This window comes from Convolutriloba macropyga, chromosome 3, assembly GCF_964194025.1.
Source record: "Convolutriloba macropyga chromosome 3, txConMacr16.3, whole genome shotgun sequence".
Classification (NCBI taxonomy): Eukaryota; Metazoa; Xenacoelomorpha; order Acoela; family Convolutidae; genus Convolutriloba; species Convolutriloba macropyga.
The window spans coordinates 28,545,122-28,559,358 of NC_134470.1; the positions used below are offsets into that span (position 1 = coordinate 28,545,122).

At 42.1% G+C, this 14,237-nt stretch overlaps 1 protein-coding gene across 3 annotated transcripts in view; it reads left to right on the top strand.

Annotated features, from left to right (window-relative positions):
• Positions 1-438: 438 nt before the first annotated feature.
• LOC142336130 (uncharacterized) overlaps positions 439-14,237 on the top strand; it is a 33,386-nt gene continuing 19,587 nt past the window's right edge. Inside the window, exons 1-4 of one of the 3 annotated variants that reach the window (XM_075384701.1) lie at positions 439-510; positions 893-1,143; positions 4,571-10,318; positions 13,075-13,274. In XM_075384701.1, the coding sequence (XP_075240816.1) occupies positions 903-1,143; positions 4,571-10,318; positions 13,075-13,274 (6,189 nt within the window). In that variant the 5' untranslated portion in view covers positions 439-510; positions 893-902. The other 2 variants (XM_075384702.1, XM_075384703.1) reach the window with 2 other exon arrangements.

Consider the following 14,237-nt stretch of genomic DNA (forward strand, 5'->3'; position numbering starts at 1 on the left):
TTCCCATTATAGCCCCCCCCCCAGCTTAGTGGTCAGATAACCTATAGCCCCCCCCCCCCCCCGCCTTCATGGTAAATATACCATAATGGGGTTCTATAATTTCACGGGGAGGGGGGGCTATAATGGGAGAGACTCCTTATGTGCACATCTTGAGTATTTTATAAAACATATAAAATGGAGGTGGTTCTGTACTTGTTACCAAGGGGGGGGGGGGGGGGGTGTTGAAAAGAGCCAATGAGTATTATATCAAATATGGGAGTTCATAATCTACCGGGGAGAGTAAGTACTTCCAACATGTCATTTGATCATTGATGTAAACTTTGTCTTGAGAGCATTTTCGTGATAAGATCTACTAAAATTTAAATTTCACCTTTATACACGTGAAAAATTTCAAATTTCATATCAAATATGGTTTAAATGAGTCATTTTTGAAGCTGTCGCAGCGCAATCCAGTTGTCTGTGACCTTAAAATCATATTCGTAACAAAGCGCAACCAATTTCATTCTCTCCGTTCGTTCAATTACATTATTCAATTTTTTTATTATAGACCTTACGCCCGCGCCCATTAAAAACAGTCTCGTCTGAATAATAATTTGGATTTTGGATCTATTCTGCAGAAAAAATACACCCCCACCCCCGTGTTTTTTATGCCCCCATTACAATTTATGTGTTGTTATACAGCTCGTTTCTTTGTAAACATAACCATGCAGGTGCGCCTGGGAGAGGGCGTAAATGTAGCTCTCATAATCTAAATTGGGTTTTCCTTCCCCTCCCCCATAAAATTAGAACCCCCGCTATATCATAATAGTATAGTTACGGTGAGAGGTATACGTTATATGACCACTAAGCAAATGGGGGGTGGTGGGCTATAATGAGAAAGTGCCATCTAAAGAAGCATCAGTATGCCTGCCAAGAAGAGAAATAACAAAGATACAACCGATGGTAGCTCTACTGGGGGCTTCAGAAGCTACACGGGCGATACAGATTCTTCTACACCTGACCCCGAGCAAAGCGCGTACACAGTCAATGCCCAAAAAGAGGGCGATGACCAGTTCCAAACATCGGTCAAAGAGTCCGGGGGGTTCGGGACTGCGGGGGGCAGCCAACAAGGGGGGCCTCAACAACAACCGCAACAGCAAGATGGTGAGTCGCCATCAGACCCTGGTATAAGAGTTAGTCACGTGACCAACTCAACTCACCCCTCCTCTTCCTCCTCCGTGCAATACAGAGGACAGACACTAGGGGCACCAGTTCCCGAAAAGCCCTCCAGATTTACTCAGAGTCTAGGTCGGTAGCTGACCATCTTCCAATCCCTTCAACTTGAAGGAAAACTGGATCTAATCTGTTTCGGCCCCCTCAGCTAAGTGGGCATAAGTTTTTTTTACGCCCCCAGCCGCAAGTGCTTATTTATACATAGTCACGGGCTATATAACAATACGGATATTTTCCGTTTGTGCCCCCCCCCCCAGTTGCAGAGCACGTGCCATTACTAGTAAATCTTCTCATGTGAAAAGAAAGCACTGCGTCTTTTGCAAATAATATGCACCCACTAAACGGGGGGGGGGGGGGTACAAACGGAACAGCTCCAACAATACATTAACTGTAATGGGGGGTCATAAAAACACTGGGGGCCAAAACAGAATAGATCCGGAAATTTTGCAAAAGTTTAAGTGTCTCTCCAATTATGGCCCCTCCCACAAAATAATTTAGCCGCTGGACCTTCCCCCCCCCCCCCAAAACTTAGTGGGTTTGCATATTAATTGCAACCGCCTGTTCTGTCACCAACCCCCCCCCCCCCCTTCGCGCCTTAATGGCCACCCTGCTACCTATTTTGTATTTTGTTTTTTTTTCATTATAAAAAAAATTACAATGAAAAGACCTTCAGCCTTCTCCCAAAAAATTATAGTCCCATATGGTATAGTTAAGGTAATTGGTTATTGGTTGCTAGGGGTCATATGGGGGAGGCTGAAGGTCTTCAACTACACTGCCCCAGGAATGAGATGGTATAATTGGGCCTTCATTGTTTTGGGGTCTCCCAGACATTGAATACATGGTCTGGACCATACTTTTTGCCGAGCTGGCTAGTTAGAGTCAACCCAAAACTGCGACTCATACTCTGACCTACTCCTTCCTAATCATGGTCCGCTGCATGAAATAAATATGTTAATTTTGGATTTATTCTGTTGTGGCCCGCCAGTGTTTTTTTATATTCTGTTGTGGCCCGCCAGTGTTGTGCCCCCCCCCCCCGTTATAAATAAAGAGTTGTTATATAGCACGTTAATATGTAAAAAAATAGCATGTGCGCTTGAAGAGCGTAAAAGATGCCCACCAAGCAGGTTGTCGAAACAGAAGAGATGCCTAAATTCAAACTAGAAGCCACTTTTCGAACATAAAAAGAAGATTCCAATATTTACAACTATACCCTTGATTTAATTTTAAAAAAGAATTTGTGAAAGATATGACGAAAAACACATTCAATACACTGCTATAAAAACTAAATTTAGGATCAAATCTTTAATTGATGTGAATTTTTGCTTGTTAGGAAATTTTTCGTAACATTAAAAATCGTGTTTTTAAACCTTTTCGTTTTATTTTTCTATAACAAAATCGAGTTTATAGTGATATTTTTATTTTTCGTTTTTGCGCACGATTCCAGCTTAGTGGTCATATAACGTAAAATTCCCACAATTAACCTAAATAAAACAAAATGGTGGCTATAATTTGGGGGGTGTCACAATGGGAAAGATCCGGGTTCTATATTTTACAACTTCTCAATTACTAATTTTAGTGGATATTGCGAAAAATTTGACATAATAATTGAATTTGTAGTCGCTCAAAAAATTCGAACATGCATCAAATTTTCTTCTGATCATAATTGCGCTCAGTGTCTGAATTGTCAAGCAGATACATTTTAACAATTTACCGGGTAAAATTACGTTATCAGTTATATCAAATGCTCCTGATAATTCAGTGCTAAGGTGGACTAACAAATAGTCTCTCGAAAAATTGACTGAGAAATTTGAAATTTACTTGCAACATCGTATCTATTCTGTTTCGCCCCCCCCCCAGTGTTTTTATGACCCCAGTTACAAATTATATTTGATTATATTGCACGTTACTATGAAAGAAAATAGCACGTGCGCATAGGGGTCATAAAAAATTTATGCTCACTAAGCTGGGGGGCCGAAACAGAATAGATCCGCAACATCTTTTAAAGTGGATCTTACACTTTAATACAAATATATTAAAAGAAATTCATTTCAATGGTTTCATAAATTTATTCAAAAATGGCTAAAAGTTCAATGAGGCGTAGGATATTGGGCGAAAACTCGAATCGGTGAACACATTTTTTGTTGACATTAGGCAAAAATTTTCAACTTAAATTTTGTGGACATAAGGAGAATACCAATTAAAACACATACAGGCGGTACTTCGAAATCCACTTTACGTTTTAGAGTACTCAAGTGTTGCTGACAGATGACTCTACATAATAATAGCTGACGAAAAAGGTCACAAGTTTTTTTTTAATACTGAGCATTTGTAGCACTTGTCCCTCCAGCATTTATGAGACCGTTTTTCTCTTATATTTTTGCGTCCGGAACTCTAAACTATTTAGAATGAAGAAATGAATATTTTTTATCATGTTTAGGACTTTTCCTTTGTTTTTTTTCGACAAATACTTCTACTGGAATGTTACCGAGGAGCAAAAATAATTTGCAAATTTGATACTTTTTAAATGTGCTTTATTTACTCGTTTTCATGGAAGGACGTTTGTTAAAAGGACTTGATTATTTTATAGCGTCAAGTGGATTTTGAAGTACCATCCTTAAGTGTTTTTAATTGTTATTTGCCTAATGTCCACAAAACTTTAGTTAAGAATTTTGCCTAATGGCTACAAAAACTCCTTTCGCCTAATCGAGTTTTGGCCTATTATACCATCTGGGGGATGGTATAATAGGCCAAAACTCGATTAGGCGAAAGGAGTCTTCTTCCTTATAAGAACATTTTTCCAAATCTAGTATTACCGCAAAATTGACGAGATGATTGAAAAATAATTTGCATTGCGGTTTGTTGGAATTCAAACAAATTTCAGAGACTGCGACAAATATGTTCTTTGGTACAATTTCCAAAAGTTTGCCCCAAAAGGTTTACAAACTCAAATTGGGATTTCAACTTTTCACAGTTCATCCTGAAGAAACTAAGATAGTTGGATTTTGTTTTTAAATACTGGCTCCATCAACTAATAAAGAGGTACTTCTGGGGGGGGGGGGGGGTTAATTTGTCATATCCTGAAAAACTCAGTCGTAGAAGGAGTATACCATTGCAATAGCCAAAAGTTTTTTGAGTTGTCTCACCCCCTAGCCATGTCTACAGTGTAATTTTCATTTAAGATTGAGGAAAAGTTGCAATGCCGTAGTTTCAGCTTTATTTAACCAAACCATCAGCCTCATTTAAATTCTGTATGGGGTAAAATATGTACGCTGTATTTGGCATAAATTTTGCTTTTTTTCTCAATTTCTTAATTTGCCGAATAATTGGTTCAAAATTTAATGCGAATTACATTTTCCAGCCCAACGAGACGTTATGCCGCCTCAAGAATCGCTCGTTTCGACTGAAAAAGACAATACGAATAAAACAACGGACAACAAGGAAAAGAAAAGCTCTTGGCCAACTGAATTTCCTCCTTATGAGACGAACTCAGAAGCAGAGGCTTTTCAAAAGGAATCAAACGAAATCAAGACTGGAAAGCAGTCCGAAAAAACAAATGGATACCCCCAAAATGAAGCTTCTCAAGGTGCTGGCATTCAAAATCCCCAAAAAACAAATCACGCGCCCTCAGCTCAGACACCGGCAAGACATCCATCGACGCGACCTTCTGGTATCCAGAGTCAGCCTCCTAGACCCTCAGAAGCCACATATGGATCCAGCAATGCCAGTAACCAAAATTCAAGTGGTCAAAGCGCAACCGAAAAAGCTAAAACAAACGGCACCACTGAATCAAGTCTTATATCTGCATCGGCAGTCAACTCTAACGAGCAACCAACAGCACCTGGTACTATCAGTGAATCACGGCAGCAGCAGTCGCAACCCGACAGCAGAGTTCAGTCTATGACCAGCTCACAGAAACAGTCACAAGACCCAGGAATTAGTCAGGCACAAACAACTGGTCAAAGTACAGCCAGCGGACAGCAGCAATCAACAGCGACGCCTGGCACTGCTAGTGGGTCACAGCAGCAGTCGCAACCTGGCAGCCAATTTCAATCGATGACCAGCTCACAGAAACCATCACAAGACCCTGGAATGAGTGGTCAGGAACAAATAACCGGCCAAAGTCTTGCAAGTGGACAGCAGCAATCAACAGTGACTCCTGGCACTGCTAGTGGATCACAGCAGCAGTCGCAACCTGGTAGCCAACTTCAGTCTATGACCAGCTCACAGAATCCATCACAAGACCCTGGAATGACCGGTCAGTCTCAAACAACCGGTCAAATTCTTGCAAGTGGACAGCAGCAAACAACAGTAACGCCTGGTACTGCTAGTGGATCACAGCAGCAGTCGCAACCTGGCAGCCAAATTCAATCTATTACCAGCTCACAGAAACCATCACAAGACCCTGGAATGAGTGGTCAGTCACAAACAGCCGCTCAAAGTCTTGCAAGTGGACAGCAGCAATCAACAGTAACGCCTGGCACTGCTAGTGGATCACAGCAGCAGTCGCAACCTGGCAGCCAAATTCAATCTATTACCAGCTCACAGAAACCATCACAAGACCCTGGAATGAGTGGTCAGTCACAAACAACCGGCCAAAGTCTTGCAAGTGGACAGCAGCAATCAACAGTAACGCCTGGCACTGCTAGTGGATCACAGCAGCAGTCGGAACCTGGCAGCCAATTTCATTCTATGACCAGCTCACAGAAACCATCACAAGACCCTGGAATGACTGGTCAGTCTCAAACAAACGGTCAAAGTCTTGCAAGTGGACAGCAGCAAACAACAGTAACGCCTGGCACTGCTAGTGGATCACAGCAGCAGTCGCAACCTGGCAGCCAAATTCAATCTATGACCAGCTCACAGAAACCATCACAAGAGCCTGGAATGATTGGTAAGTCTCAAACAACCGGTCAAAGTCCTGCAAGTGGACAGCAGCAATCAACAGTAACGCCTGGCACTGCTAGTGGGTCACAGCAGCAGTCGCAAGCTGGCAGCCAATTTCAGTCTATAAACAGCCCTCAGAAACCATCACAAGACCCTGGAATGAGTGGTCAGTCTCAAACAAACGGTCAAAGTCTTGCAAGTGGACAGCAGCAAACAACAGTAACGCCTGGCACTGCTAGTGGATCACAGCAGCAGTCGCAATCTGGCAGCCAAATTCAATCTATGACCAGCTCACAGAAACCATCACAAGAGCCAGGAATGATTGGTAAGTCTCAAACAACCGGTCAAGGTCTTACAAGTGGACAGCAGCAATCAACAGTAACGCCTGGCACTGCTAGTGGGTCACAGCAGCAGTCGCAAGCTGGCAGCCAATTTCAGTCTATAAACAGCCCTCAGAAACCATCCCAAGACCCTGGAATGAGTGGTCAGTCACAAACAACCGGTCAAAGTCTTGCAAGTGGACAGCAGCAAACAACAGTAACGCCTGGCACTGCTAGTGGATCACAGCAGCAGTCGCAACCTGGCAGCCAATTTCATTCTATGACCAGCTCACAGAAACCATCACAAGACCCTGGAAAGATTGGTAAGTCTCAAACAGCCGGACAAAGTCTTGGAAGTGGACAGCAGCAATCAACACTAATGCCTGGCACTGATAGTGGGTCAAAGCAGCATTCGCAACCTGGCAGCCAATTTCAGTCCATGACCAGCTCACAGAAACCATCACAAGATTCTGGAATGATTGGTCAGTCTCAAACAACCGGTAAAAGTCTTGCAAGTGGACAGCCCCGAACAACAGTAACGCCTGGCACTGCTAGTGGGTCACAGCAGCAGTCGCAACCTGGCAGCCAATTTCAATCTATGACCAGCTCACAGAAACCATCACAAGACCCTGGAATGATTGGTCAGTCTCAAACAAACGGTCAAAGTCTTGCAAGTCGACAGCAGCAATCAACAGTAACGCCTGGCACTGCTAATGGGTCACAGCAGCAGTCGCAACCTGGCAGCCAATTTCAGTCCATGAACAGCTCTCAAAAACCATCACAAGACCCTGGAAAGATTGGTCAGTCTCAAACAACCGGCCAAAGTCTCGGAAGTGGACAGCAGCAATCAACAGTAACGCCTGGCACTGCTAGTGGGTCACAGCAGCAGTCGCAACCTGGCAGCCATTTTCAGTCCATGACCAGCTCACAGAAACCATCACAAGACCCTGGAATGAGTGGTCAGTCACAAAGAACCGGCCAAAGTCTTGGAAGTGGACAGCAGCAATCAACAGTAACGCCTGGCACTGCTAGTGGGTCACAGCAGCAGTCGCAACCTGGCAGCCAATTTCAGTCTATGACCAGCTCACAGAAACAACCACAAGACCCTGGAAAGATTGGTCAGTCTCAAACAACCGGCCAAAGTCTTGCAAGTGGACAGCAGCTATCAACAGTGACGCCTGGCACTGCTAGTGGATCACAGCAGCAGTCGCAACCTGGCAGCCAATTTCAGTCTATGACCAGCTCACATAAAGGATCACAAGACCCAGGAATGATTGGTCAGTCTCAAACAACCGGTCAAAGTCTTGCAAGTGGACAGCAGCTTTCAACAGTGACGCCTGGCACTGTGAGTGGATCACAGCAACAGTCGCAAAGTGGCAGTCAATTTCATTCTTTGACCAGCTCACAGAAACCATCACAAGATACAGGAATGAGTAGTCAGGCACAAACAACTGGCCAAAGTCTTGGAAGTGGACAGCAGCAACCAACAGCGGCTACTGGTACTACTAGTGGGTCACAGCAGCAGTCGCAACCTGGCAGCCAGTTTCACTCTTTAACTAACTCACAGAAACCATCACAAGACACAGGAATGAGTAGTCAGGCACAAACAACTGGTCAAAGTCTTGCAAGTGGACAGCAGCAATCAACAGTGACACCTGGCACTGCTAGTGGATCACAGCAGCAGTCGCAACTTGGCAGCCAATTTCAGTCTATGACCAGCTCACAGAAACAATCACAAGACCCTGGAAAGAGTGGTCAGTCTCAAACAACCGGTCAAAGTCTTGCAAGTGGACAACTGCAATCAACAGTGACACCTGGCACAGCTAGTGGATTACAGCAGCAGTCGCAACCTGACAGCCAATTTCATTCTATGACCAGCTCACAGAAACCATCACAAGATCCAGAAAAGATTGGTCAGTCTCAAACAACCGGCCAAAGTCTTGCAAGTGGACAGCAGCAATCAACAGTGACACCTGGCACTGCTAGTGGATCACAGCAGCAGTTGCAACCTGGCAGCCAATTTCAGTCTATGACCAGCTCGCAGAAAGGATCAGAAGACCCAGGAATGATTGGTCAGTCTCAAACCACCGGTCAAAGTCTTGCAAGTGGACAGCAGCTATCAACAGTGACGCCTGGCACTGCGAGTGGATCACAGCAGCAGTCGCAAACTGGCAGTCAATTTCATTCTTTGACCAGCCCACAGAAACCATCACAAGACACAGGAATGAGTAGTCAGGCACAAACAACTGGCCAAAGTCTTGGAAGTGGACAGCAGCAACCAACAGCGGCTACTGGTACTACTAGTGGGTCACAGCAGCAGTCGCAACCTGGCAGCCAGTTTCACTCTATAACTAACTCACAGAAACCATCACAAGACACAGGAATGAGTAGTCAGGCACAAACAACTGGTCAAAGTATTGCCAGCGGACAGCAGCAATCAACAGCAACGCCAGGCACTGTTAGTGGGTCACAGCAGCAGTCACTACCCGGCAGTCAGTTGGAGTCGCGATTGAAGCGTTCGGGAGAACCTATATTCACTCATGGCTCACGCAATGGACAAGACCATGATAGTCAGCAGGCACCCACTATCGATGACTCGCAATCTTCGCGAAGCATTGTTGAATCTAAAATGGTGGCTGTTCCAGATTTTAAGAAAACCTCGAATCATCATTCTGGTCGGGGAACTATGGAAACCTATTATGCTCACTATTCGTCAGCTGACTCCGCTAAAGCGCATGGAGCAAGATTGCTTTCTGGAGATGCTGATATACATAGAAGCATACAACCTCATTATTCTGAAAACACTGCCGTTGCTGACGGGAGTTTTGACAGCCACAGTACTGATGACGGAGTTCTGCCAGAACCGATAACAGACATAAACCAAATGGATCAAGAAACTAAGAAGGCGGCATTACGTGGTCGCGATTATTCAGAAGTACAACTTGACTATGACCGAATACTGCAAGAACACAGAACAGACAAGTTTCACGACAAGCATACCTTGATCACACGTCGCGGGTTTCCGCTCTACATTCGTGGACAAGTTAACACAGTCGAATTCTACAAAATCCCGAACAAGTACGCTCGGAACCCCGGCCAGGAATTCCCCACTCGTGGTCTGAGAAGCATTGAATTGACCAGTAAGGCTCCCAAAGAAGGTGGTTGGATAATGAATGCCTCCCAGGATGCGTCCCAAGTACTTATACCTTCAAACTGCATCATAGGATACTGGAAGATGTACATCAACGGCCAGGGTCCTTACAACATCACAGTTTTGTTCAACCCATGGTGTGAGAAAGACGGAGTTTTCATGCCCGAAGAAAATGACCGTCAGGAATACGTGATGTGTGAAAATGGACTAATAAGCTATGATAAAAAATCAACATTCCCCTGGTTCTATGCCCAATTTGAGCCTAAAATTCTACATATCTGTTTGAAACTCCTAGACATGACTTATCTGTCTGCAAACGATAAAAGCAGCTGTTTGTTAGTGTCTCGAGCTATAACAGATATCATAAACTGCGAGCATTTAACAGAGCGGCCACGGCAAACCGACGGAGTTCTGGTCGGCAACTGGACAGGAAACTATCAAGATGGAATTGCGCCCACCGCTTGGCGAACATCGCGTGACATCCTTTATTTATGGTTTAACAGTCGCCAACCCGTCAAATATGGACATTGTTATGCCTTCGGGGGTTTGTTGTGTACAATTCTACGAGCTTTGGGAATTCCGAATCGAACTGTGTCGTGTTTCGACGCGTTCTCCGATCACGATGGAAACTTCATAGCTGACATGGTTTTCGATACGAGTCACCATCGATGGGTTTATAGTGAGGAGGAATCCAAGTGGAATTTCCATGTATGGAATGAGGCGTGGTTTAAACGAGTTGATCTGCCACAAGGTAAAAATTAATCACTAAACTCTCGCCGATTTCTCTTCGCGATTTTTGGTATTCTTTAATAAACACAGAATGGATCGGCCCACGTGTTTTTATGACCACACTCATTACGTTATTACTCAATTATGTTATGTAAATTGCGCGTTACCCGTTACAAAATAGCACGTGCGATTTCTTTGCGGCATTGCCCACTAAACCTAGGGGAGGGGGGTTCAAAATGATAGATCCATAAGAATCAATGATTTTGGGCCTGCACTGGAATAGTAAGTGTAGTGGTAATGAAGGTTTTACAATATACAGTTTGAGTTACATGCTAGAAACAGAACCCGTAGGCGGGCGGGGTCGAGGATATTGGGCAAAAATGTTTGAAAGGACGAAAAAACTATTATGGCAGCACTTGTATTCAAGAAGGTGCATTCTTCCCTCAATCTGAGGATAGTATTTGAGTCACTGGTACGATTCTATTTAAGATTGAGACCTGAAAACCAACTTCAGACTCCCTTGCACAATCATGAATAATTTACTGCGACATTCCCCATAAAATTACAGCCCCTGTTATCTTTTCTTTAGTCTGATCCGCTTTCAGAGACAACGACTGATTTTCAAGAGTTTATTTTGCTGTTTGTTCTTCTATAAGCTTGTATGCTTGTTAAATAATAGCTTACAAAGGTGTGGTTTATACCCGCATTTACGATTAAAGTTAAGTGTGGCACGATGAAACTCATGTATGATAATGAATGAAAAGGTTTGGCATTGAAAGTCATGAAAATTCAAAATTAGAGATATGACTTTTACAGCGATTATGAATATGTACTCAATATATTTGAACTAAATAACAAGGGGAAGGATTGGGGGGCTAAACGGTTACGGACCGTTTACAAACTTTGCAAGATAAATTTATGATGTCTCATTTGTTTGGGCTGAAAATTGTTTAAAATTCCTGTTGTTTGTTCATATTGACATTCGGCTTATCCTTTGCATGACTTTGAAGAATATTTCAATGGTATTAAAAAAAATTCGAAATGCTATGTTTATGATTTCGCTTCAATTAGCTTTCCACAATAAAGAAAAATTTTTGCTGAGCTTATTTTGTATGTGGAGGCAGTTGCTGCAGAATAGAGCGTTATGGCGCACTAAGTATTGTTCAAATACAGTCCATTTATACTTTTAGGAATTTGCACTAAGTTTTGGCAGTGGTCTTGGGTAAACTCTGACTGCTGGCATGAGATGAAAATCGTCTGGTGTTTGGGAGAATTGCGACCGGCAAATGTAATTCGTTGTTCTTTTGAAGTGCTTGAGGTGGTTTTATTGTCTCGCATGGTCGTTTGGCTGCTGCGTTAACTGGGGTAAGTTGATAATCTCTATAACTCATTATTGTTTTAAGCAACGCGGTTTAAGCAACATGGTTTACATTACAAACTTCTGCTGATTAGGTTAAAAATATTTTGACTTTGTTCTTTTTGTTCCTTTCGCGACAGGTTGCTTCTTTGGTTCAAACTATGTAGCTTTGCACTTGGGAAGGGGCTATAGTTTATCTGACTACTGAGATGGGGGAGGGCTATAATGGGAAAGACCCCCAGGTCTATGTACAGACTTATGAAAAGACAATGCTCGATAAAAATGTGCTACGAAAAGACCATACTCGACTCATTTGAGCTATTCGTTTTACAAAAGACTTTGACACGACCAAAAATAAGTGCTGGACTGAAGCTCGACACAATGTTTGCAAACGAAATCGAGTTAAAGTCTTTTCATGGGTCCATCATTGGTCTTTTCATAAGTCTGCGTTCTTGCCATTAATATTTTGCGTGCAATAATACATATAACGCAGTCAGCATGTATGTTGCTTTACCTTTTACGTTTCAGAAGAACCAGAATTCCCTCAAAAACCTGCTCTATTTTTTAAAAAAAATGGCTCATAATTTTGGAAGGGAAACAAACTGACTTACGCCGAAATTTTTTCATGGTTAATGGGACTAGGACCAATACACTTAAGCTAGCTGGTTTCATTGAATCAAGTAATGTGGTAATATACCCAAGCTGCCATAACTTTTTATCTTAAAATTTGACAAAATTCTTGAGGTTTTTGGCAGGTTTCCAACTGATTCTTAAATTATGGACTACGCTGGTGCAAAGCTATTTAGTGTTGCTCCGGTTCTGCTTCTGTATATACAAAAGCAGGAAAAAAACTAAAAATTTCGAATTCTGAAAAAAACACACTTATGAAAAGACAAATGGTGGACCCATGAAAAATCTTAGCTGGACTTTCTTCGTTATGAAAAGACTTTAGCTCGACCCATGAAAAGATATTAGCTCGACTTTAACTAGGAAGCTCGACCGTGTAATTATAGTCAAAATTGCCCCCCCTCCCTACTAGACTTTTAAAGTCTTTTCATAAGTCAAGGCCTAGGCCTGGGCCACATTTTTGTTGCCATCGAAAACTCAATGTCAACAAAAATGGGCTGCATTTTCAATTTGTGTCGCAAGTAATGGTTCAATTTCATATCGTGATTTCAACTGATGACTTTCCTAGCTTAACGACATTTTGTACCTGTATATTTTGACTTATTTCACAAAACTTAAGATGCCTTAGCAATATCTTGTTGAGCTAAATTATAATTTTTGGCACGTCTTTTGAAATCCTAGTGAGACTTCATCAATAGACTCAAAGTTTCATTTTAGTGGGGAGAATGTTGCGAATGGCCAATGTTGTTTAAAGAGACATGTAACTAGAGAATATATATTCTTACGTGTTGTAGGCTTTGATGGTTGGCAAGCAGTTGATTCGACACCTCAAATAGAGAGTGACGGAAGATACCAATCCGGTCCAGCCTCTCTCAATGCAATTCTCCAGGGTAGATCGGACATGAAATACGACACTGGTCACGTGTACTCTGAAGTGAACGCGGACACTGCACTCTGGGTTTATGATGAACTTGGAGATCTCAAACTATACAAGGCAAATCATACCTCCATAGGCATCCTCAGAATTTTAATTCTAAAAATTAAAGCGTTGAATTTATGAGATCGACGCTAAAATGAAACATAATTTATAAGATCGACACCAGAAACTGTGATTTTTTGTTTCGACGCATTTAGCTATGATGTGACAGAAATGTAATTTTTAGCTCTCTTCCGGGACAGGTTAATGATCGTCTAAATTTGACAAAAATCTCTTTGCTTTCACATTTATTAAAAAATAACTTTGGTTTAAAGTTACCCAGACTCAATTGCACAGCACAAACCTCTTATTACATCATCTTGTGCCGAAAACAGGTGGGTAAAGCTTGAACAAGTGGAATCAGAGGCATCAATTCCACGCTCTGAACAATGACTCGAGATGTCAGTGGGACTAAGCGAAAATTTTGTAGGAACTTCGCTAAACGTCTGGAAACTGTGTCAGCAACGTGTCGAATATGTCAAACAGAAATTTCAGGATTTTTGCTTTTATCTAAAAAAAATTCAGACTCAATTTAGGTCAATTTGAACATAATTTTTATCAAGTTTTTCTTAACTTAGTTCTTATGATGATCAGATCAGAAACCTTGATGGTTTTTAGAATCAATTTCAGACCAACAATTATGCGATCTTTTTAAAATTTGTCAATTTGGAACTTAAAGGCACTATGGTACCAAAAATCTACGTAAACCTGAAGATTTTTTTTTAAAAAGCATTACAAATCTAAAAAGACAGCATTCTGTGTTCAAAATTGTTGACTAATAACGCGCCATTACATTTTAGCCTTTTTAATGTCTAGCAGGTGGTTTCTATAGTTTGCATACATGATTCTCAAAATATCTGCATCAATTTCGTTACAAAGTTCAGACAGTTTTTCTTCAAAATGTATCAAAAAACGTCTGTTTTCGTAATCGCTTCCTCTTAATCGCCCCTAAATTTTCAATAGCATTCAGATTTGAACAGT